Below are 24613 nucleotides of genomic sequence, written 5' to 3'. Positions count from 1 at the left end.
AAGAAGGAAGGAAGGGAAGGAGGGAGGGAGGGAGGAAGGAAGGAAGGAAGGAAGGAAGGAAGGAAGGAAGGAAGGAAGGAAGGGAAGGAAGGAAGGAAGGAAGGAAGGAAGGAAGGAAGGAAGGAAGGAAGGAAGGAAGGAAGGAAGGGAGGGAGGGAGGGAGAAAGGGAGGGAGGGAGAGAGGAAGGGAGGAAGGGAGGAAGGGAGGGAAAGAGGGAGAGAGGAAGGGAGGAAGGGAGAAAGGAAGGGAGAGAGGACGTGAGAGAGGGACAAAGGAAGGGAGGGAGGAAGGGAGAGAGGGAGGGAGGGAGGAAGGGAGGGAGGGAGAGAGGGAGGGAGGGAGGGAGGAAGAGATGGAAGGAAGAAAGTCCCAAAACCCCTTCAGATGCTAGGAAGACCCTCATGACCCCTGGGAATTCCTGGGATGCTCAGCTTCCAGTGACTGTGAAAAGGGTAATGACACCCGAAGTGCATATATGTGTGACAGATTAATATGCAACACGTGTGTACCTTTCGACTCCTTTTTTTATTTTATTTTATTTTTTGTTTTTGGGCCACACCCGGCGGTGCTCAGGGGTTCCTCCTGGCTGTCTGCTCAGAAATAGCTCCTGGCAGGCACGGGGGACCCTATGGGACACCGGGATTCGAACCAACCACCTTGGGTCCTGGATCGGCTGCTTGCAAGGCAGACGGCGCTGTGCTATCTCTCCGGGCCCACCTTTCGACTCCTATGATTAAGAGGCAATGACTCCCCCCACCCCTGATCCCGCCACCTGAGTTTTGGGGTGTGTGACCCAGTCCTGAATTGGGCTGCTGGAGCTGCTCGGGGTGTGAACATGCAGACAATTCTAACCTCGCTGTCGCCAGCGGGGTGCGGTGGGTGGGGTGTCCCCCTCTCGGAGAGTGCCAGGAAAATAATGGGTGCACAAGTCCAGAAATGCTGGGGCGAAGCGGGGTCGCACGCAGGCCTGGAGCTTCCCTCTGCGAGGGAGGCGCGCCGGGGCCCGGGGCAAGCATCCAGGAGCTGAGAGCGCCGGCCGGGCCGGGCCGGGACGGGCACAGGGGATGACGGAGCCGGGGACCGGCGCGCGTGGGCACCGGACGGGCGGGCACGGGGACGGAGGAGGGGCCCGGGGTGGGGCTTGGCCAAGAGCACAGGCAGGCAAGACTTGAAAAGGGCCTTGACCCTCACGCGCGGATGCCACCGGCGGTGCCACGGCGAGTCGCAGCGGGGCGACCTCGGGAGGCCAAGGGGCTCTGCGCAGAGGCACCCACCCTCGCCACCATGTGCGAGTTGTACAGCAAGCAGGACACCCTGGCTCTGAGGAAGAAGCACATCGGGTAAGGAAGGCGCGAGCTGGCGCTGGGGCGCAGGGCCCGGACGCGCCAGAGCACCTGTGGCCGCCCCAGCCCGCGCGCGCCCCGGGCAGCTCTTGGTCCCAGCCGGAGCGCACCCCCCGCGCCCACCCCGGTCCGAGCGCGGGCTCCTCTGGCTGCGGGGGTCCCGCGGGGGTCCCGGGGCGCCCCAGACCGGAGAGAAGCGCGGGCGGGCGAGCAGCCGGCCGCAAATGCCAACTCGGACCGCGCAGGTTACAGGCGGAGAGGCCAGAAGAAGGAGTCGGTTCCCGGGAGGTAACTCGGGCCACCTCCAAACTGCCCCCAACCAGAAGCTCAGAGATGTTACGGGGAAGCTGGAACCCTCTGTTTGGCTTAAAAATGAGCCTTTCTTCTTGCATGCGAGGGTCAGAGGGAAAAGGGCTGCTTATCTTCCAAACGCTTGCCTCCTTGGGATTTTATTTCTTTATAAGTTCTATTTAACTGGACAACTGTGGTTTATAAAGTTTTTGGTAGTTGAGGTTTAGGTGTGTATTTTAGGAACAATCCCACCACCACTATTAGCTCCAATTACCAGTGCACCCACATGCCCTCATCCCCCTTCTCTCTTCTCCTCCCCACTACCGTTCTGCCACCTTGATAGCCCATTACAAAGTTCAGTGGCTGCAGCTTCGATCTCATATTTTGTTTTGTTTTGCTTTAACGTTGTTGTTGTTGCGTCTGCTGTGGATCATAACTATCCCACTCGCTCACATGCCCAATATAACTGAAGCCCAGACCCGTTTCCCCATTACTTCCCTTTCTCATCTTCCTTTCCATTTTGGTTTCTTTCCTTCTCCCTAAACTCCGGGGTTAAAGATGATCTAGGCATCTCGATTTACTACACGCATTACACTTCGTCTTTCAGTTATTCTGTATACCGCTGATAAGTGAGCTCAACCTGCATTTGTCTTTCCTCTTCTAGCTTCCTTCATTCTACATGATCACTTAGTTCCATCCAGGTTGCAGCAAATCGCATGATTTCATCTTTCATTGCAGCTGAGCAGTATTCCATTCCATACATAAAACAGCTTCTTGATCTCTTCATCTCTGGTTGGACGCGTAGGTTGATTCCATATCTTAGCAGTTGTACCAAGCGCAGTAGTGGATAACTTCATTTGGGCTTTTATTTTGGATTCTTAGCAAAAGCTAAGAATGGAGGACCAGAAAGGTTATTTAATGAGTCGCATATGGGGCCAGGCGAGCACCAAACTGGGAGTATCCCCTGAGCACCTCTGGGTGTGGCCCCAAATAAAAACAACAAAAACAAGTTAAGAATGCAATCCATTCTTGTTTCTCCCTTGTCACCAACAACTTGACGATGTTCTGGAGTGCGCATGGTTAAGCTAGTTCCAAGCTCCTGTCCTAGATTCGTGTCCAGTTACCTGTATGACCTCTGTCCAAATACTTCAATTTCCTCTTCTAGGAAAGTAGGAATAACATTCTGCTTACCAGGACTGAACAAACTAGATTAGTGAGATGTGGATTGTATTTATTTATTTTGTTTTGGTTTGGTTTGATTTGGTTTACTTGTGAAAAGCCTAGTAATGTTCAGGGTTTTCTCCTGGCTCCTGGCTATGTTCAGGAATCATTCCTGGTGGACTTGGAGGAAGTATAGAGAATGTCCAAGATTGAACCCTGGATAACTGTGTCCAAGACAAGCGCCCAGGTCATATACTACCACTCTGGCCTGAGAAGTGGCTTTTAAAGAGTGCATGTGAGGCCCTGAGTCCTGGGGAAATCAAATCTTACCTGAAACTAAACAGGCACTGCAGAGTCACTGCAGATCAGAATTGGAAAGAATCCACCAATTTACATAAAGGAGAGAATATCTAGTGGCTGCATTTCTCAAGCCCCACCCTCAAGGTAATGATTTAGTTTGGACTGTGTGATGTGGTGGATCTTACTAGAATTCCTGGATGCAGAGCCTGTGTTCAGCCATGGGAGCTGTCTCCCAGGCCATCAACCCTGGAGCTTTCCAGAAGAGTTGGGAAATCAAGTAGAACCCCATCTCAGGACCGCAATGCCAGAACCCCCTTCCCAATCCCCTTTTCCTAATCACGCCTTCTGTTAGTTTTCAATTCGGATGGGTAGAGTTCACCGTCACACCAGTGACTTGTAGCTAAGCAGAACATATAGATACTGAGAGGAAGACAGCTGTGGATTGATTCAAGAACTTTCCTAAAGTCTAAGAAGACAGAAAATTCCTTAACAGGAGGCAGAATATTACTATAACAGAAAAGGCATTTGCTTTGCATGTGATTGACCTGGGTTTGATCCTCAGCATCCCATATGGTCCCCTTGAGCACTTCAAGGAGAGATTCCTGAGCACAAAACCAGGTGTAAGCCCTGAGCACCACTGAGTGTGGCCCAAAATCCAAAAACAAATAAACAAAAAAATTCCTTAAGCTAAGGTGATATCTAGCATTTATACAGCCAGCATCTTATTTATTTAATTTTGGGATTGGGGCCATACCCACTGTTGCTCAGGGCTTACTCCTGGTTTTGTGCTCAGGGATCACTCCTGAGTGGCTCAGTGATCAAACCCAAGTTGGCTATGTACAAGGCATTGTACTATTACTGCCTGTTGTACTATTACTCCAGTCCCAACAGCCACCATTTTAAACAGAAGTTTTCTTTTAATTTTAACTTTTTGTTGTTGTTGTTGTTGTTGTTTTTTGGGCCACACCCATTTGATGCTCAGGGGTTACTCCTGGGTAAGCACTCAGAAATTTCCCCTGGCTTGGGGGGATTATATGGGATTCCGGGGGATCGAACCGTGGTTCTTCCTTGGCTAGCGCTTGCAAGGCAGACACCTTACCTCTAGCGCCACCTCGCCAGCCCCTAATTTTAGCTTCTTATGTGTAAGTCAACAGCTTAACTTGAGTCAAATTCTCATTAAATATTAGTTTAGGGCAGAGAGATCATCCAGGGGTTAAAGTACTTTTCTTGCACCGATGGACCCAGATTCAATCTCTGACAGTATGTTCTGAGCAGGAGTGATCCTTGAGCACAGGGCAGGAGTAAACCCTGAGCACCTGTTATGACCCCAAACTCCTTACTTATTAGTTTAATTATTTGTTAAATTTCAGCTTGCCAACTCAAAAAACAATACATTCCATTCTAGTTCCTAAATTTCTACAGAACTAAAGCAAGATTCTCAGTGACTTTCTTGTATTGCTAAAATGCATACTCCATTCATCCCTTAACCAAAACTACAGTTGACTTTCTACTATGCTCAAAAGAGTGGATTAAGGGTTAGAAGAAGAAGCAGATTTGAAAATCAGGGGTGCTTGCCTTGCATCCAGCTGACCTGGGTTGGATCCCTAGCACTATATCGTTCCCTGAGCCCTGCCATAGTGATTCTTAAGCAAAGAGCCAGGAGTAATTCCTGAGGACAGAGCCAAGAAGAATTTGGGTGGCCTCCACCCCAAAAGCAATAGGCTGAAACTTTTGCTACATGACAAGTACCACTCGAAAGACATGAAAGTTATTGCCCCTAAAATATCTACAGTAGGTTCAGAGAGATAGTACAGTGAGGAGGGAACATGTCTGGCATATAGGGGCCCATGTTTAATACTACAACACATATCATACCCCCAAGCACTGCCAGGAATGATCCTTGGACACAGAAATAGGCATGAGTTCAGAGCATGACATGATGAAGTGGGACCCCAAAACCAAACCAAATTTAAAAATCCCTGATTGTGTCACACTAAATTATTTGGGTTTTTGGGGGGAGAGGGTTCTTTTTTTGTTGTTTGGTTTTGGTTTTGGTTTTCGGGTCACACCCGGAGGCACTCAGGGATTACTCCTGGCTCTGTGCTCAGAAATCGCTCCTGGCAGGTTCAGGGGACCATATGGGATGCCAGGATTCGAACCATATTTGTCCTGAATTGGCTGCATGTAAGGCAAACGCCTTACTGCTGTGCTATCTCTCTGGCCCCACACACTAAATTATTTGTATTTAGTTCTAGTGCTTGCCTTTCTTTACAAATTAGATTAAAGGGGACTAGACTGCACAAGAAATCACTCTCTTGAACTCTCAGAAGAATTTCTACTCAAATCTGATTCGCATGTCTGAATCCCTGTTTGAATTCTAGTACCTCAAGAAAAACTCTAATTCTAGTCTCCTTGCTCATGAAACTAAATTAGATTTGGTGGTTTGTTCTTTTTTTTTTTTTTTTTTTTTTTTTTTTTTTTTTTTTTTTTTTTTTTTTTTTGGTTTTTGGGCCACACCCGGCGGTGCTCAGGGGTTCCTCCTGGCTGTCTGCTCAGAAATAGCTCCTGGCAGGCACGGGGGACCATATGGGACACCGGGATTCGAACCAACCACCTTTGGTCCTGGATCGGCTGCTTGCAAGGCAAACACTGCTGTGCTATCTCTCCGGGCCCGGTTTGTTCTTTTTTGTTGTTCTGAGCCACACCTAATAATACTCTGGATTTATTCCTGGATTATTCTGCGCTCAGGAATTACAATACTTGGCAAGTGCTCAGGGATATGGCATGAGAGGGGAAAAAATCCTACCCACTGTACTATCTCTCCAGCTTGAAATTAGTTTCTTAGGCCTCCATTTCCTCATTTATAAAGATGAGAGCGATGGGGCAGGAGATATAGTACAGTGTGTAAGATGTTTGCCTTGCATGTAGCCTATTCAGGTTTGATCCATGACATCCTATCAGGGGTGGTGAACAGGTTCAACACAAAGAGCCAAAATTTTAAACTGTGAGAGTCAGAGAGCCACGCCACGCAATGACCTTCCAAAACAGACAAACACTCACATAAAAGTATATAATTTTAACAATAATGTATTAAACACATATTGCATTTTGCCATTTTGAGTGAGGGTAAAAATCCTGTTTGCCACCCCTGTCTTATATGGTTCCCTGAATCTTACCACAAGTAAGTAATTCTTTTTTTTTTTTTTTTTTACCACAAGTAATTCTTAAACATAGAGCCAGGAGTAAACCCTGAGCACCCTAGGTATTGGCAGCCCTGCAAAAAAAAAAAAAAATGTGATAATAACTCCTATTTCATGTGGGAGGATTAAATGAGACAATAAAACATTGCTTGTAATATATGACTGTTCTGATGCATAACAAACCTCCTGCAAAACAGGTGTTTTTTGGTTTGTCTTGATTTTTTCCTCCTGGTAGAACAAGATTTTTCAAAAGGAAAAAGGCTGTTCTCTATAATTAGAGTTGTTTGAATTGCCCCATGTGCCTGCAGAGTTGTCAAGCCATGGCTCATTTAATAGAAAAAAACCTGGCATCAGAAATGTGGGCAGCGTCAGGAATAGCAAGTGCAGGTGCATATTTCAGGTAGGAAAATATGTGCCAAGGTTTTTTTTTTTCCCTTCCTTTAGGTGCTTGTCCCTTCGCACCAGACTGTAAATCTACTCCCTGCGAAGAAAATGTCCTTGACCAAACCTCACGATTCCTTGCTTTCTTTCTAGGCCATCATGCACACTTTTCTTCGCTGAGGACCCCCTGAAAATCGTGCGTGCTCATAGGCAGTACATGTTTGATGAGAAGGGCGAGCAGTACCTGGATTGCATCAATAATGTGTCCCACGGTACCTGTCTCTTCCCCACTGTGCCTTATGGATGGGGGAGGGTCCATGGAGGAAGGAGAAATTTGTCCCAGTATCTGACAGCTGCAGCTTTTCAAGTCCAGCAGAGCTGGTTGTCCAGTAGGGGAGAAGCTGCAGAAAAGTGTGGGAAGAAAAGAAAAGGGATGTGTTTTGGTGGTTGTGTTTTGTTTTTCTTCTTGCTTCAAAGCCCTCCCTTTGGCTGGCCAGGCATTGAGAGTTGTCATTCATTCTGCGGGCCTTTGTCTTCTGCATTTATTTTTTCAGTGGGACACTGTCACCCAGAAGTGGTCCAGGCTGCCCTGAAACAAATGGAAATGCTCAACACCAATTCGCGGTTCCTCCACGACAACATGGTTGAGTATGCCAAGCGCCTCTTGGCCATGCTGCCTGAAAAGCTCTCTGTTTGCTATTTTACCAATTCTGGGTAAGTCTCCTGCTTTCTCACTGCCCCCAGTCCCACCCCTATGCTCACAAGGAGCCTCTTTCTGACTGGGAGAGTGTGGTTGTCTGAAAGAAGTGTCCCTGAGGCTGCAGGGTGTTAAACCATAAGCTTGACGGAAATGATACTGGACAGCAGGCTCTAGGGCTTTGGAGCCTAGCCCATAACTGTATTCGGATGACAAAGAGGTGAGGGTCACACAGTTTCATTCCTGTGGCTTCCTTAGTGAGAGATGGGGAAAGAAGATACCTAATGGCTAGTTGTATATTCCTCAAGAAAAATGACCAAACTTTGGTCAGCTAAGAAGACCTAAGCTGGGGGCCAGTAGATAGCACAGCGGCATTTGCCTTGCAAGCAGCCGATCCAGGACCAAAGGTGGTTGGTTCGAATCCCGGTGTCCCATAGGGTCCCCCGTGCCTGCCAGGAGCTATTTCTGAGCAGACAACCAGGAGGAACCCCTGAGCAATGCTGGGTGTGGCCCCAAAACCAAAAAAAAAAAAAAAAAAAAGAAGACCTAAGCTGGCATCTTTTGGGGCAGTTCATAAAGTAACTAAAGGATCAGTGGAAGATGGGGCCAAGTAATAGCACAATGGGGAGAGTGCTGGTCTTGCATGTGACCAATTCGATTCCATCCCTCTATGATCCCCTACACTGCCAGGAGTGATTCTGAGAACAAAACCAGGAACACTGCAAGTGCTTGTCTGCTATACTATCTATCTCTCCACCTTCTTTTTCTAGTATGATATTTTAAAAGCATATTTTATCTAGAGAATCATTTTTCATTTTTTTCTTGGTTAAAAAAAAAATCAAGACACTGTGTCAGGGGCCAGAGAGATAGCACGGAGATACGGCGTTTCCCTTTCATGCAGAAGGACCGGGGTTTGAATCCCAGCATTCCATAGGGTTCCCTGTGCCTGCCAGGGGCAATTTCTGAGCATAGAGCCAGGAGTAACCCTTGAGCACTGCCAGGTGTGATCCTCCCTCTCAAAAAAAGACACTGTGTCAAAAAGGATTCTTGCGTTCCATAAATGAAACAATACCTAGTTTTCACTCATAAAGAATCCAGTACAGGAGCTGGAGTGATAACACAGGGAGGAGGGTGTTTGTCTTGCATGCAGCTGACTGGAGTTCAATTACTGGCAGCCCATATAGTCCTCCACACCTGCCAGGAGTGATTCATGAGTATAGAGCCAAGAGTAGCCACTGAGCACTTAAAAAAAAAAATCCAGTACAATCCTAAAACGCATCATCATCAGAGATGAGAGAGCCAGAAAGTACAAAGAATTTTTACTTTCCAGATTTCTTTAGAAGGGGTCACACCCAGAAATGGGCTTATTCCTGGCTCTGCACTCAGGCACCATTCCTGGCAGGGTTTGGAGAACCTTATGCAATACCAGTCAGGAAACTGGGGACCGCAGTAGGCAATGCAGTGACTAACATGCTATACTATCTCAAGGGCTCCTGCAAACACACCTGGGGTGAAATTGGCTTCATTTGAAGGCTGCCCTGCATATTCAGCACAACTAAAACTTGCTGGATTTACTTCTCCTTTCTGAGCCTGTTTCCTTATCTTTACAACGGAGATGGGCATAGTAGCCTATCCCAGTAGATACAAGAAAAAAAAATACAAGGAAAGCATTTAGTCTGCCGTCTGGCAGGTGATTTTCTGCTCTGTGTCTAGGCACTGTTATTAGACTCTCTGGCCCAGATAGAAAGTTCTGAACATCTTATTAATAAAGCCCTCCCCCAAGGTTGGGTCAGTACAGCACAGCTAAAGGGTCTGCATTCATTTAGTTGAGGCCAGGCTGCCTGAGAAAGCAGGTTTCTTCATGCCCCCTAACTCAGTCAGCTAATGCTGGGGCTCCCCTGAGCTTGTGTGAGACAGCAGAGTGACCTACATTTGTCTTGGGTTCTCTGTGCCCCTCATTCTTTCTTGCAGCACTTGGGGGTTTGTGGGAATGGGGGGGGGGCAGCTGGAAGGAAAGGAGCGAGATTGTGAACAAGACCAGAAGAAGAGAACAGGTGCCAACCGACTCCTGCCACATTTCTGATCATGGGACCTTCTGGCATTTGTAATTAATGTTTTAAAATATTTTGAAAAAGCACTTGTGATACTATCTCTTCTCTATCATCTGAATAGATCTGAAGCCAATGACTTAGCATTACGTCTGGCTCGGCAGTTCAGAGGCCACCAAGACATCATCACTCTTGACCAGTAAGTCCTGGAACAGAAAGTTCCACAGAGGGCCTGGTAAGGAGCTCAGAGGGCTGGGATGTCAGCATGGCAGGCAGGAACTCCAGTTGGATCCCGCAAGGTCTGACTACCCTAAAATCAAATAAAAGGCAAAGAAGATTCAGGTAATCACTCTCTGGGCTGAATTCATGGTTTGCATGCAAGAAGTCCAGGCTCAATTTCTGGCATCTCGGGGTCCCTCACACATCACCAGGAGTCATCTTGAGCACAACAACAAAATAAAAAAAAAACTGTTTAGAAAGGCAGAGAGAGAGAGAGAGAGAGAGAGAGAGAGAGAGAGAGAGAGAGAGAGAGAGAGAGAGAGAGATACAGAGAGAGGGAGAGAAGAGGGAAGGGGAGAGAGATAGAAGGAAAATATCTGCTATTGGGCAAAGAGCATGAAGAAATTGATGGCAGGAAATGTGCATTGATGAAGGGTGTTGAACATTGTATGACTGAAACTCAAACATCAACAACTTTGTGACTCTGTACCTCACAGTGATTAAAGAATTGATTTAAAATGTTTAGAGACAAGATTGCATCAGATAGGCCCATCCACTCAGGCTCACATCCTCAGCATCAAGGTGCTCTGGCCTGTTGTACCATCTTCTGAGATTCTCAGGGAATAATACCAGAAACAGGATTGATAGATCATTGGGGCTGATAAACCTCATTACATCAGCCCTCAGAAGGCTCACGTGTGCCTCACGTTCCCATTTTCTCATATCCACTCAAACCTCACAACCTCCTGCTTTCTGCTCTTTTGGAGAGGCACACCTAGTGGTACTCAGGGCATCTCTGTGCTCAGGAGTTGCTCCTGGCATTCTCAAGGACCATGTGCTGCTGGCTGTGCATGCAAGGCAAGTGCTGTAATCCCTTGACAATCTCTCCAGTTCCTTTATGACTTTTACTAGGCATCAAATGACATCAGTGTTCAAATTTATGAGATTATCGCTTTGTATAGTGATTAGTGTTAATGATTTCTCTCCTAATAATTGCCTTTACATTTTTGGGGCTTTTTATTTGGGGGATTCCCCAAAATGCCCATGTATCTCATGAGTCCCACCAGTGTGGCCAAATATAAAATAAAATCTCTCCGTTAGGGGTTGGAGTGATAACACAGTGGTAAGGTGTTTGCCTTGAACACATGACCAACCTGGGACAGACATGGGTTCAATCCTGGCATCCCATATGGTCCTCAAACCTGCCAGGAGCAATTTCTGAGTGCAGAGCTAGGAGTAACCCCTGAGCGCTAGCGGATATGGCCCCCCCCAAAAAACCGTCCATTAATTTGTACCTGAATATCCGTATTTTCACTTTTCATGGAGCTATGGGAAGTAATTTTTTTTCATATCTAAATAACATAACTGAGTTGATCTAATATCCAAAGAATTACATTTTATTTCTGCTAAAAAAAAAATGGTCATGACCCAAAAGAGCTTAAAGGGATGAAGCACATTCTTTGATTGTAGGAGGCCAAATTTGAGCGTCTACCCTGCGTGTACCTCAAACTGAGCAGAAACCCCCAAGCACCAAACCAAAAGTGGCCCAAAAGCAAACACACAAAAGATAAATTGTGATAATACATGAAAGGAGAGTTGGACATATTATATGGCCAGTCTCTTTGTTTTCTTATTTAAATGTTTTATATTTTTATATACTTTATTGAAGTACCTTTGTTTACAAATTTGTTCCTGGCCTTCAATGTTTCAAACCCAATCCAACCACCAGTGTAACATCTACCTCATTGCCCCAAGCTTCCACTCATTCCCAAGCCTGCTCTCTTGGCAGGCACAGTTTACTATATATTTCTTGTTACAACTAAATAGTAATGGGGCCAGAGCAATAGCACAAGTAGGGCCTTTGCCTCGGACATGACCAACCCATGTTAGATCCCCAACATCCCATATGGTCCCCTAAGCCTGCCAGGAGTAATTTTTTTAAATGTATTTTATTTATACCATTCTGATTTTCAAAGTTCTTCATAGTTTGGTTTCAGACATACAATGACTCAGGGACAATCCCACCACCAGTATCTTCTCCCTCCACCATGTTCTCAGAGTGTACCCCAGTATAGCAGGCCCATTTATAGTTCATATTGTTAAGAGTTTGAGTATCTTGAGTCCATTGTTGTTAACTTTGGCTTGGATATTTAGTTCTCTCCTTTTTTTTTACCTCCACCAATGGACTTGAGACCACTTGACTCCTGGCCCCCATCCTTTCATATTTTCATTTTTCTCCTCCACTCAGATTATGTTCTTCTTCTCACTATAATTGGGGGCCAAAGGTGTTTGAGACAGCTCCCATTTAGACCATTGTATTTCTTCATGGAGTTATTCTAAATACCACATATAAGTGATATCATTCTGTATTTATCCTTGTTCGTCTGTCTTATTTTATTTAACATAATATCTTTTTTCCATGTTGCTGCAAATTGCATGATTGCATCATTCCTTGCAACTATGTAGTATTCTGTTATAAACATGTACCATATCTTCATGATCCACTCATGTTGTTGGCCATTTAGGTTGATTCCCAGTCTTAGCTATTGTACTGAGTGCCGCAATGAATATCTGTGTATATGAATCCTTTTGGATGAATGTTTGTGTTTTTTTTGTCCTGGGAATAGGTACCCAAAAGCAAGAGTGCTGAGTCATATGGCAGCTCAGTTTTGAGTTTAGTGACTCAAATACTGTGACTCCCATTGGGACTGGATCAGGAAGCATTCCCACAGGCAGTGGATGAGAGTTCCTTTCTTACCACTGTCCCCCCAGGAATAACCTTTTAGTGCCACTGGGTATAGCCCAAAAACAAAAACAAACAAAAAACTTCAATAGCAAAAAATTTGTGAAAATTACTCTTTCTCACCGTGGGGTCATTAAGTCATTGCCCGAAAACTTACTAAGCTGTTTTGTACTAGTTGTGCCTTTTATAGTGTGTTTGTGTGTGTGTGTGTGTGTGTGTGTGTGTTTGAGCTTAGATACTACTATTCTGTTTTGACATCTAATTTGATGTGTTCCTATTGGGGTAGGGGTATTGAGGAATTTCGAGGTGTCCTATGGTTGGATATGCAGCTGCAGGCTTCAGGAATTCCAGCATCTCTGGAGCTGAACTGATGAGCTGACATGGGGTGGCTGTGGGACATGGCTATGGCTGCTGGAGCTTCTGGAAGTACAGAGGGGCAAGGGGAGGCTGCCTGATGGGGCCAGACTCACTATGAAAATTTAGGTTAATTAAATCTGACACCGGTGTTGGAGGATATGAAAAAGTACTTTTTTCATAGACTAGTCTAAGACTTTCTTTTTGTCTCTACTTTATGTAATTCTTGTTGCTCTTCTTTCTCTTTACAGTGCTTACCATGGTCACCTAACATCTTTAATTGAAATTAGCCCATACAAATTTCGGAAGGGCAAAGATACCAAGAAGGAATTTGTGCATGTGGTAAGTATATGAGAATCCAAACATCAGATGATGCTTGAGGGGTAGTACAGTGGAGAGGGCATTTTGCCTTGTATGTGGCCTGTTCCACTCCCCAACATCCTGTATGTTTCCCCGGGACTGCCAGGAGCAATTTCTGAGTGCTGAGTCAGGAGTAACCTCTGAGTGCCACCAGGTCACACACACACACACACACACACACACATCGCACCACCACCACCACCACCCCTCACAATAACAACAACAAAACCAAAAGCAAAAAGATTCATAAATAAAAATTTTTATTCCTAGAAGAGAGGTTCATGATAATTCAGTCCATTTCATTCATTGAAATGAAACCATGGTAGAGAACAAACTGGGGTCCTCAAACTTTTTAAACAGGGGGCCAGTTCACTGTCCTTCAGACTGTTGGAGGGCCAGATTATAGTAAAAAACAAAAATTATGAACAAATTTCTATGCACACTGCATATATCTTATTTAGAAGTGAAGAAACAAAATGGGAATAAATACAATATGTGGCCCGCGGGCCATAGTTTGAAGACCATTGAATTCTAGAGGAATTTGTACCACTAGTTCAAGAACTAGATGACAGGGGGCCAGAGAGATAACATGGAGGTAGGGTGTTTACCTTGCATGCAGATGGTCAGTGGTTTGAATCCCGGCATCCCATATGGTCCCCCGAGCCTGCCAGGAGCGATTTCTGAGCATAAAGCCAGGAGTAACCCCTGAGCGCTGCCAGGTGTGACCCAAAAACTAAAAAAAAAAAAAAAAAAAAAAAGAACTAGATGACAGGTTGAGGTTTTAATCCATCACTGTTCCCACCTTGTCTTGCACTTCATCTTTGATTACTTTTCCTATTGCTAATATCAACTCAGTTGAGCATTGAATGAAGTATGTCTAACTGCCTAGAAATTAAGTTAGTCTAAGTGAAATTATTGCATAAATTTATTAATTGCAGAAACTGTTCAAGTTGTAAATTGTAAAGGTGGATTGGTATGTTTTTATTAGGGAATGGTAGACTATTATTATTATTATTACTATTTTGGTTCTGGGGCCACACCTAGAGGTATTCAAAAATTACTCCTGGCTCTACACTCAGGGGTCACTACTCAGAAATCACTCCTGGGTGGCCCAGGGGACCATCTAGAATGCCCAGGAGATAACCTGGGTTGGCTGTACACTAAGTAAGCAGTCTATACTATCTGTACAATCATTCTGACCCCTGGTAGACCTTTTTTTCCTATGGTTCTGTGGTTTGAACCCAAGGGCCTCTCACACTCATTAGGCAAGTACTCTACTGGCTGAGGCACATCTCATTCTCTAAAGAAAGGCTGCTGGCCTGGCCTCAGGATACAAGCTGAAACACACACACACACACACACACACACACACACACACACACACACACACACACACACACACCATATATACACATTCAAAGACTACTAGATAGTGCTACAACATTCCTCTAGCCACAATGATTCTAGTTTGTCAGATCCTCGGTAAGTAGTGCTTTCTTTTCAATAGAGAAATAGTAATATAGGGACAGAGAAATAGCTCAATAGGCTGGAGTGCTTTGCAGGCAGGCGGCCTGGACTGAGTCCCTGGCACTGCATGATCCCTGGGCACTAAGCTGACATGGCCCCAAAGCAAACAAAACAAAGAAAGAAATATTAATATTGTGTCCCTTCATTGAATATTTAAAAGAGTGATTGTATTGCTAATTTGAATTTGAATTTAGAAGGTCTGAGCATACAAAGATTGTAGTTCCAGCAGAATTCAGCATCGTGAAAATAAAGAGCAAACCCTGAGTCACTCCCAAAGGTTGCCAACAAAGAGATAAATCCTGTGTCCTCTGGCGTTTTCAGGCAGCAACTCCTGATACATACAGAGGGAAGTACAGAGAAGACCACGCAGATCCTGCTAGTGCCTACGCAGATGAAGTGCGGAAAATCATCGAGGAGGCTCATCGGGGTGGAAGGAAGGTTTGTGAGTAGAGTTGGGAACATATCTGAGCTTCACAAAATGGATTCGAACTATTGGGAGACAGTGGGGAGGTGGAAGAGATTCTAGCTGAATTCCTTTTATGTTCTCTGAATCTTTTTTTACCTAGTATGTATTGCAAAAGAGTATTATTCTAACTAATATAGAAAACGATTCTCATTTAAAAGGCTGGAGAGAGAGGGGGGGGGGGAGAGAACAACGGGTAGGGTACTTACCTTACACACAGCTGACCCAAATTCAATATCCAATATTCTATATGATCCCCAAACCCCACTAGGAGTGAACCCTGAGCACAGAACCAGGAGTAAGCCCTGAGTATCTCTAAGTATGGCCTCAAAACAAAAGAACTATTGTCCTTTATTCTGGCAATGCAAGCACTTGACCATTTCAGAACTGGTAGCCTTATTCTGGCCTTCCTGATGATGTAGACTCTGTCCAAAGATGTAGGAGATAGGGGATTAAAAAAAGATGATAATTGGAGCCAGAGAGATAACACAGCAGGTAGGGCACTTGCCTTGCATGCAGTTGAACCACATTTGATCCCAAGCATTCTATAGACTCCTCAGCCTGCCAGGAGTATTTTTTGAACACAGAGCCAGAAGTAACCTCTGAGCATCACCAGGAATGGCCCCAAAACCAAAAAATAAAAAAATAAAGATGACGAGACTGCAGAGAAAATTTAACAGGCTTTGATGTGGAGGATCAGGTGGGGGGTGGGTTGGGCAACGAAAATCAGTGCCTTAGTTTTCAGTTTGTCTACAAAGTTGGACTTGTTTCCCATGAACCTTGGGTCCAGTTTCACTCTAAGGCAGATCCAGAGTCCTGTGGATGAGGATTAAGCTTTCAGCTCCCTCCATATCCCCATGACTGTTTAAATAGGAACATGAAGTTCTCACGCATGTGATAGTTATTTGTGTGGACTCTTCATGCAGACTGGCATGTGCTTTGTCTTCCAACTGGCTTAGGCACGACAAAAAGGTAACTGCAGGATTAGGGAAAGGGCTCAAGGGCTGGAGCACATGCTTTGTGTTGGGGAGGGACCAGGTTTATCCCCAGCACCACATGATGTGGTTCCCAGTAGCAGCACCACTCATAGCCCCCCAGAATGAACAAAGTCCTGAGTTGGCTAAACGTGAAATATTTACTTTTTAAAATTCAAATGAAGAAAAGGGGCATTGGGTTGCAGCTCAGGGGTCGCTCCCGGTGGGGCTCAGGGATCTGTATGTGAGGCTGGGGATCAAGCTCACGTCAGCTAGGGACAGCACAAGTGCTTGGCCATATTTGTGTTAATGACTGGAAACTAATTTTCCCACCCTTTTTGTTTGTTTGTTTGGGGCCATACCCAGTAGTGCTCAGGGCTTACTCCTGGCTCTGCACTCAGGAATCACTCCTACTATGGCTCAGAGGATTCTATGGGATTCTGGAGATCAAATCTGGATCTGCCACATGCAAGGCAAACACCCTCCCCACTGTACTAACCCCCCAATTTCTAGTCATTTTTAAAATAATCTGCTCTGCAGAAAACCTCCCTTCTGGGTTTACCAAAGGGCTTCCGAGGGACCTGAGCCCCTTCCCCACACTCTTATGCAGATCGCTGCCTTCATTGCCGAGTCCATGCAGAGCTGCGGAGGACAGGTCATTCCCCCAGTAGGCTACTTCCAGAAGGTGGCAGAGTAAGTATGAGGTTTATGAAGCCTGGGCACCTGTGGTTGATCTGAGGCACTATGACAATTCCTGGGTTGTTTTATTTGGGAGGAGAGGGGGTGTACACTGGGCAGTACTCAGGGGTTATCCTGGCTCTGCACTCAGAAATCACTTCTGGCTGGTTCTAGGGGACCATATAGGATTAGAACCACCATCTGTCCTGGGTCGACTGTGAGCAAGGCAAATACCCTACCACTATGCTATCTATCTGGCCTCAATTTCTGGATTGTTAAAAGACTAATTCCGTGGGGCAGTTAAAATACTCGTTCTACAGGGAGAGTTAACTAATTCCACAGGAGGAGTTAAAATACTAAAGTACTTTCATATCAGTTGGTAAAAAAAAAAAAAATGACTTGGAGACCGGAAAGATAGGATGGAGGTAAGGCGTTTGCCTTCCATGTAGAAGGATGGTAGTTTGAATCCCGGCATGCCATATGGTCCCTCGTGCCTGCCAGGGGCAATTTCTAAGAGTAGAGCCAGGAGTAACCCCTGAGTGCTGCCAGGTGTGACCCAAAAACCAAAAACCAAAAAAAAAAAAAAAAAAAAAAAAAGAATGATTTGGAGAAATAATAAGATAATACAGATGTTTGCTTTGCAAGTGGCCGGTTCTATTTTGATTTTTGGCACCATGTTTGATCCCCCCAGCTCTACCAGTAAAGTCTAACCATGCCAAAAGATAAAACAAAGCCCCACCCCACCCCCCAAAAAAAAACCCACTATGTCGTCTCACACACATTCACTTCACACACATACAACTTGAGGTCCAGCAATTAAAAGGTTTGCATATGGGGCCACTAAAACCTGAGGATTCTGCTCTCATCCATCCCATCCCCATTATTATCTCTAATTGCTGAGCCCCAAACTTTCTTCATTAACACAAATTTGAAGTTTAGCTCCACCAAAAACAACTGTTCTGTCCCTTACTCTATTCCCACTTCAAACTACTATGGCTTTCTTTTTTTTTTTTTTTTTGAGGGGGGGGCTGGGTTTTGGGCCACACCCAGTGACGCTCAGGGGCTACTCCTGGCTATGCGCTCAGAAATCGCTCCTGGCTTGGAGGACCATATTGGACATCAGGGGATCAAACCATTGTCAGTCCTAGGTTAGCATGTGCAAGGCAGATGCCCTACCTCTTGTACTTTCTTGAGTGCAAGAACACAAACAGAGTCAATTCTGTTTGATCTGGACATTAGATTATTCTCTTTGGAAGCCATGGATGTCACTGAGCAGTGGAGTCCTTTCCCCAGAAGTGACAGACCACAGATAACATACAACTCCTGCATTGACTCGTCCCTCTGGGCAGATGTGGGCATTCATCACCTCTAAGCATTGACTCTTCTTTTGCTTTGCAGACATGTTCGTGCCGCTGGGGGTGTATTTATAGCAGATGAAGTCCAGGTGGGTTTTGGCCGAGTTGGAAGACACTTCTGGAGCTTCCAAATGCATGGTGAAGACTTTGTCCCAGACATTGTCACCATGGGAAAGCCAATGGGCAATGGACACCCAATAGCATGCGTGGTCACAACCAAAGAAATCGCTGAAGCCTTCTGCAGTTCGGGAGTGGAGTATTTCAATACGGTGAATCCTAGAATCCAACATGAATGTCTAGAGGGGAAAATAATGTTCTCAAAAATAATTTTTTGGCCTGACTCTGCACCTAGAAATTATTCCTGACAGGCTTGGGGGACATGTGGGATGCTGGGGATCAAACCTTGATAAGCCACATGCAACCTTAAGCCCTGTTCTCACACTTCTTGACTGTGTAGAAAAGACTAAGACTTATATGGCCCAAGAGATGGTACAGGGGTTAAAAACACTTGCCTTGGGGCTGGAGTGGTGGCGAAGTGGTATGGTGTTTGCCTTGCACGCAGCTGACCTAGGACGAACTATGGTTTGATCCCCCTGCATGCCATATGGTCCCCCAAGCTAGGAGCGATTTCTGAGCATATAGCCAGGAGTAACCCCTGAGTGTCACTGGGTGTGGACCCCCCCCCCCAAAAAAAAAAAAAACTGAGCCAGGTATGACCAACATTGGTCTGCTTGTAATTTTTATTTTCTGTGACTTTCCTGGTGGATTTTTTTTTTACCAAAGTGCTGGGCACAATTGTCTTTTTCTTTTTTTCAACCACCTTAGTGCCAGAGATCGATTCCCCGCCACCACCACACACATATGCAAGTCATATCCTGGGCCCATTATCATCTCTTCATCCCTTAAAATGCTCTTCTTAGTTGTTCTATTGACAAATGATGATTCTGCTAATCTCTTAGGGTTATGATGTTCTATTAAAAGGTAATAAATAAAATTTACATCCCATATAGTCCTTTAAGCCAGAAGCTTTAAAAAGATGGGGAGGAGAACTGGGGGCATTGGTGGCAGGAAAGTTGAATAAACTATTATAGTTTGTGCAATATGCATAATAGGAAGGAAATAATTAAAACTAAGAATCAGATCTAAAGAATAAATTATTTGGAGATAATACCCTTGCTTAGCAATTTTCATATAAGAGCAAAAACTTGTATTTCCCTACACTGAACCACAGTCTGAAATTTTTATTGTTTGGGTAACCCAGTAAATTCCCTGATAGCCTAGCCAATTATATAGGAAGAAAAATATGATTTGGGCTGAAGATTTACTCATTCCTGAATAAATAACATTATGTGATAGTCTAAATCTAAGTCAGTAGCACCACAGAGAAAATTTAAGGGTGTACCTTCAATTATTTATGTATGAATTAAAGCTTTCATGGCTGAAGAAGATTCACTCATTCAACATTTCTGGTGTCTCTTTTTTGTCATTCTTTGTGAAGTATGGAGGAAACCCAGTGTCTTTGGCCGTTGGTCTGGCTGTGCTGGATGTCATTGAGAAAGAGGACCTCCAAGGAAATGCTACACGGGTCGGGAACTATCTCCTGGAGTTACTGAAGGAACAGAAAGCAAAACACCCTCTGATCGGAGACATAAGGTTATCATAAAACTGTCTTGTTATGTTTCCAAATGAAGATCAAGTTCTCTCTATTTGTGTGTGTATTGTGTGTGTGTGCATTTGTTTTTGTTTTGGGGCCATACCTGGTGATGCTCAGGGGTTACTCCTGGCTCTGTGCTCAGAAATCACTCCTGGCAGGCTCAGGGGACCATATGGATGCCAGTGATTGAACCCATGTTCGTCCAGAGTTGGACGCTTGCAAGGCAAACTCCCTACCACTGTGCTATCACACTGGCCCCTTCAGTTCTTCTCTTAACTTACAAGTTTCAAAAGTCCATAAGATTCAGCATAGAAAACAAAACCTTTTGTGTGGATCACGCATTGAGTGTGGATCACACTCAACGGGCTCAGTGTTCACGAGCCACAGGACTAAAGATGAGGGTTGCCTGGCAGTGCTCCGAGACAATGTGGTGTTGGAGATTGAACCTGGGTCTCATACATGCAAAGCACACATGCCCCACCCTCTGTGCTCTTTCCTGGCCACCAAAATTATTCTCTAATCTGAAACCCAGACATTACTACTGCTAATATGGGTTCTATATTTCCTAACTTTTGTTTTTGGTTTTGGTGTTTGGGTCACATCCTGTGATACTCAGGGGTTACTCCTGGCTATGAGCTCAGAAATTGCTCCCGACTTGGGGGCCCATATGGGACGCTGGGGGATCGAACCATGGTCTGTCCCAGGTCAGCCGCATGCAAGCAAACGTCCTACCGTTGCTCCGGCCCCTCCTAACGTTTTTTAACTATGACAATTTCAGGTCCCAAAAGATGAAGTGAAAGTATGTAAAATAACTCCAATTGATCTGTTATAATTATTTTAGATGTGAGGCTGGAGATAATAGTACAGCCAGTAGCACATTTGCTTTGTGCGCAGCAGACCCAGGTTTGAGCCCCAGCATCTGATATGGATCCCTGAGCAACACCGGGTATAATTCCTGAGTACAGAGTCTGGAATAATCCCTGAGCATCACTGATGTGGCTCAAGAACAAAACAAACAAAACCCTACAAAAAGTACTTAAAATGCTATTCCAGAAATGTATTAATTTATCATCAATTGGTATCTCAGAAATTTAATAGCATGGAAAAAATGTTAATTTTGGGGGATCACACTTGACAGCACTCAGGATCTCTGTGTCCAGGGATCAGTCATAGTGGACTTGGGGAACTATAAGGGAGCTGAAGATAGAACTCTGGCTCAACCATGTACAAGGCAAGTACCCTGCCTGCTGAACTATATTCTGTACCTGAAAATGTTTTTTAAGTTTTATTCTCTTACCAATTGGGAGTGGGGGGACTCTAAGTAACAAAAGGTTTCTATATTTGAAACTTGGTTTCCGAAACTAGAAACAGCTATGAGCACTAAGTTGGTCCCTTTTCATCCCAAATCAGCCCCCTTCACGGGCTGGAGAGTCTGGTAAGAGAACACAGTACTAAAGAATGTGTTTGTGAGTTTTCTTTCCTTCGTTCTCCAGGGGCTTGGGACTGTTTATCGGTATTGACTTAGTGAAAGAGCATCAGAGGAGGAGCCCCGCCACTGCCGAAGCCCAGCATGTCATCTACAAGTAAATGCTCCCAGTTTCCACACCTAAGACTGTCTTTCCTCCGATTCTCCAGATGAGGGAAAGCCAAGCCTTGTTTCTCTCAACGTGGTTCTCTGGGCAGGACAGTAATGGCCTTGCACCTCATGGTTCTTTTGTTTGCTTGGTTTGGGGCCAGGTGCAAAGTTCAGGGCTTGCTCCTGACTCTGCACTCAAGAATCACTCCTAGCAGGCTCAGGGGACGGGATGGTCGCTGGGGTCAGCCTCATGCAAATGCCTTCCCCTCTGCGCTATGCTCTGGCCGCAGCTGCATTGTCCTTCCCAGTCTTGGTCTGAATTCCCTCTTGTTCCTGCCTTGACAGGATGAAGGAGAATCGCGTGCTACTCAGTGCTGATGGGCCTCACCGGAACGTGCTTAAAATCAAACCGCCCATGTGCTTCACGGAAGAGAACGCCGCATTCATGGTGGGCCTGCTGGACAGAGTCCTAACAGGTCGGACCCCAGAGGCCTCTCGTCAATGGCCCTTTGTGTCGACCATTCCCTTCCAGCTTGCTCATGGGTGGCTGGGTTTGAGATGACAGCTGGAGGGAGGGAGGGAGGGAGGGAGGGAGGGAGGGAGGGAGGGAGGGAGGGAGGGAGGGATGATGCATCACTGTTCTTGGAGAAAGGGAAAAGAATGCAGTGCGAAAAGAACAGCATGGGCGTGCAGTTAAGTCCAAATGTTTGGGGCCAGGGATGTGGCTCAGTGGTGAAGTCATCTGCCTTGCTTGTGAGAGACCCTGAATTCAATCACAGAAACCACTAAAAAAGAAACATTTTGTATTCATTTTGCACTCATAAATGGCAGATATTATTTATTTATTTATTTTTATTGGTTTTGGTTATACCCAATAATGTTCAGAGTGGTCTGCACTCAGGAATCACTCTTGGCAGACTCAAAGGATCCTATGGATGGCGGGAATGAACCCAGGTTGGGCACATCAAGGCAAATGCCTTAAGTGCAGTGCTATAGCTCCGGCCCAAGTTATACTGGCAGCGTACAGGGCTTGATTTTAATCATTTGTTTTAGCATCATTTGTCTTGTCTGCTTGGGTCTCAGCATCACAGAACCTAGGTAGATATAGCCATGGCCTCCAGTACAAGAAACATTTGAAAGAAAAATGACAGGCTAGAGTTTAACAGTTATTTGGTATTTGATTAATTGTATACTGGACTTCCTGCAGCTAATGAAGATTTGATTTTAGCTTGGGAACCACACCCATGTGGTGCTCAGGGGCTACACTTGGTACAATCAGCTCACTCCTGAAAGTTGTGGGAACGGTGAGGAGCCGGGGTCACACCCAGGGATCCTGTATGCAAAGGATTTTGAGCTAATTCCCTGGCCCACCTTTTGGGGGCTTTTGTTTGTCCTTTAGAATGAGGGCCTGTTACAAGGATTTCTCTTTCCTACCATTATTGTGTAATTAGGCTCATTTATGTTTGTATTGCGATAAATATGGCCATGTGCGTGGCAAGCACCGTCCCTGTGTGCTATGGCTCTGGCCCCTATTCATGACTATTTCTCTTCCTTGCTGTTGCAGAATTAGAAGCTTCCCTGGGAGTCCAAAGTGGCAGTGTGGCCGCTGAGACTGTCAACTGCAAAGCCCAGGTAAAATCTGCTATTTTATTTCTAATCCAAACAAGGGGCAGGATTATAGGCCAAAGTGATAACACAGGAGGCAGGACATTTGCTTTTCATTCAGCCTACCCAGGTTTGATCTTCAGTATCCCATACAGTTCCCTGAACATCACCAGGACTTAGTTCTGAGTACAGAGCCAGGAGTAAGCCCTGAGCACTACTGGGTATGGCTCAAAACAGAAAAAGGGGTAGCAGGATTAGGGACACTTAATGGGGAACATGAGTCTGTCTTTATAAAATTGTCCCAGGGTCTATGCTGGGCCAACTTTGCTGGCTAGGGAGCAAAAATCAAAACCAGAAAACCATTTTTAGATACTCATTTCCATAGCAAAAAAAATTGTTTTAATTTACCTATTTTAGGGGTCTTAGGACAAATAGGACCTCAAATAGACAAGATGCTGCAAATACAGATATCTAATATCCTTCCTATTTGAGGGGGGCCAGTGCCGCCTGGGTTTCCACACCCCACGCTGAAGTCAGCAGAGGTTCAGCAGAGTTTGCGAAGAGCTAAACTCGCCTGCCCGCCCCCAGTAGCCTAGTTTCACCCTCTGATGGGCTGCCAGCCTGGCTCTGCCTGGGGTGTGAGAACGGATGGGCAAGCTCTAGGCCCGGAAAGCAGACAGATCAGACAATTGCCCAGAGGCTTGGTTGCATAATTTGTTGTTTGTGACTTCAGTCCTTCAAGGAACACTGAGTGCCCAGTGGTGCCCGTGGTCAGCAAAGTCCTCTCCGGATTTAAAAATGCAGCCCCACAGAGGGGAGCAAATCATTCACTTAAGGGAAGTGCTCTGGCCCAGGGACAGTACTTGAAACCAGCTCTTGAAGGAGTTAAGAGTAGCTTCCTCATTTAGGACCCAATCCCAGCTGGAAAGATGGAACCAGTGATGGGCCCCAAAGGGAAAGATGCCACTTTGGCATTCACAAATAAGAGCACACGTTATTGAAGTTTTGTCTTAAAGCTCCTGATTCTGTGTTGGCATCACATTGGAAATGTCTGGGGGAGAAACAGTGGATAATGCTGAGGTGTCAGCTTGCAGAGCCTCACATATTCGGGTGCCCTCCCATGGCCCTATCTTGCAGCCTCCCGCTGCAGCTCACTCAGACTGGCACGGTGACAGCACAAGAGACTCCAAAGAGAATCCCAGCCAGAAGAAAAATGGATTGTGCTCAGATAAACGCTCCATCGTGAGCAAGAGGCTCAAGACATGAGAGAAACACCTGGATTTTTGAGCAAGACAGGGAGGGGGGTGGCAAGAAACCTGTCCCTTCTGATGAGTTGCACCCTTTTAAAGCAGAATTTAAAGGTGTTCATAAAAGCTAAGAGTTCATAGGAAGAAAGCAATGGGTAATAAAACTATGCCAGTGTAATTAGTTTAGTCTCTACCCCGTTAATTTTTTACTGAGATTTCTGAACACACAACATGTTCCTACCAAATCTAAGCTTCCACATAAATATTAAGTTGAAGCTTCTACTTCTCATGTTTAATGTTTAAAATGAGAGGGACAAAGTTCATTCCTTTCCTTAACTTTGAGATTTGTGAGACTTGGTGCCTTGAAGTATGAATTCTTGAATATATATAAGTATATTTATAAATTATGATCAAATAAAAGATGATATAAGCCAAA

The 24613-nt window shown here is 45.3% G+C and overlaps 1 protein-coding gene across 1 annotated transcript; it reads left to right on the top strand.

The window, feature by feature from the left end:
• The first annotated feature begins 1224 nt into the window (after positions 1 to 1224).
• Positions 1225 to 24613, top strand: ETNPPL (ethanolamine-phosphate phospho-lyase). Its single transcript, XM_049786927.1, has 13 exons — positions 1225 to 1341; positions 6831 to 6949; positions 7232 to 7391; positions 9547 to 9621; positions 12990 to 13080; positions 14947 to 15063; positions 16673 to 16755; positions 18139 to 18364; positions 19594 to 19748; positions 21243 to 21332; positions 21671 to 21801; positions 22890 to 22957; positions 24068 to 24613. Exons 1-13 carry the CDS (start codon positions 1286 to 1288, stop codon positions 24194 to 24196), a joined length of 1500 nt encoding a protein of 499 aa, XP_049642884.1. The 5' UTR covers positions 1225 to 1285; the 3' UTR covers positions 24197 to 24613.

Source organism: Suncus etruscus, chromosome 14 (assembly GCF_024139225.1).
Source record: "Suncus etruscus isolate mSunEtr1 chromosome 14, mSunEtr1.pri.cur, whole genome shotgun sequence".
NCBI classification, from domain to species: Eukaryota; Metazoa; Chordata; class Mammalia; order Eulipotyphla; family Soricidae; genus Suncus; species Suncus etruscus.
Note: the sequence above shows the minus strand (reverse complement) of the source record. Positions and strands in the feature narration are given on the sequence as shown.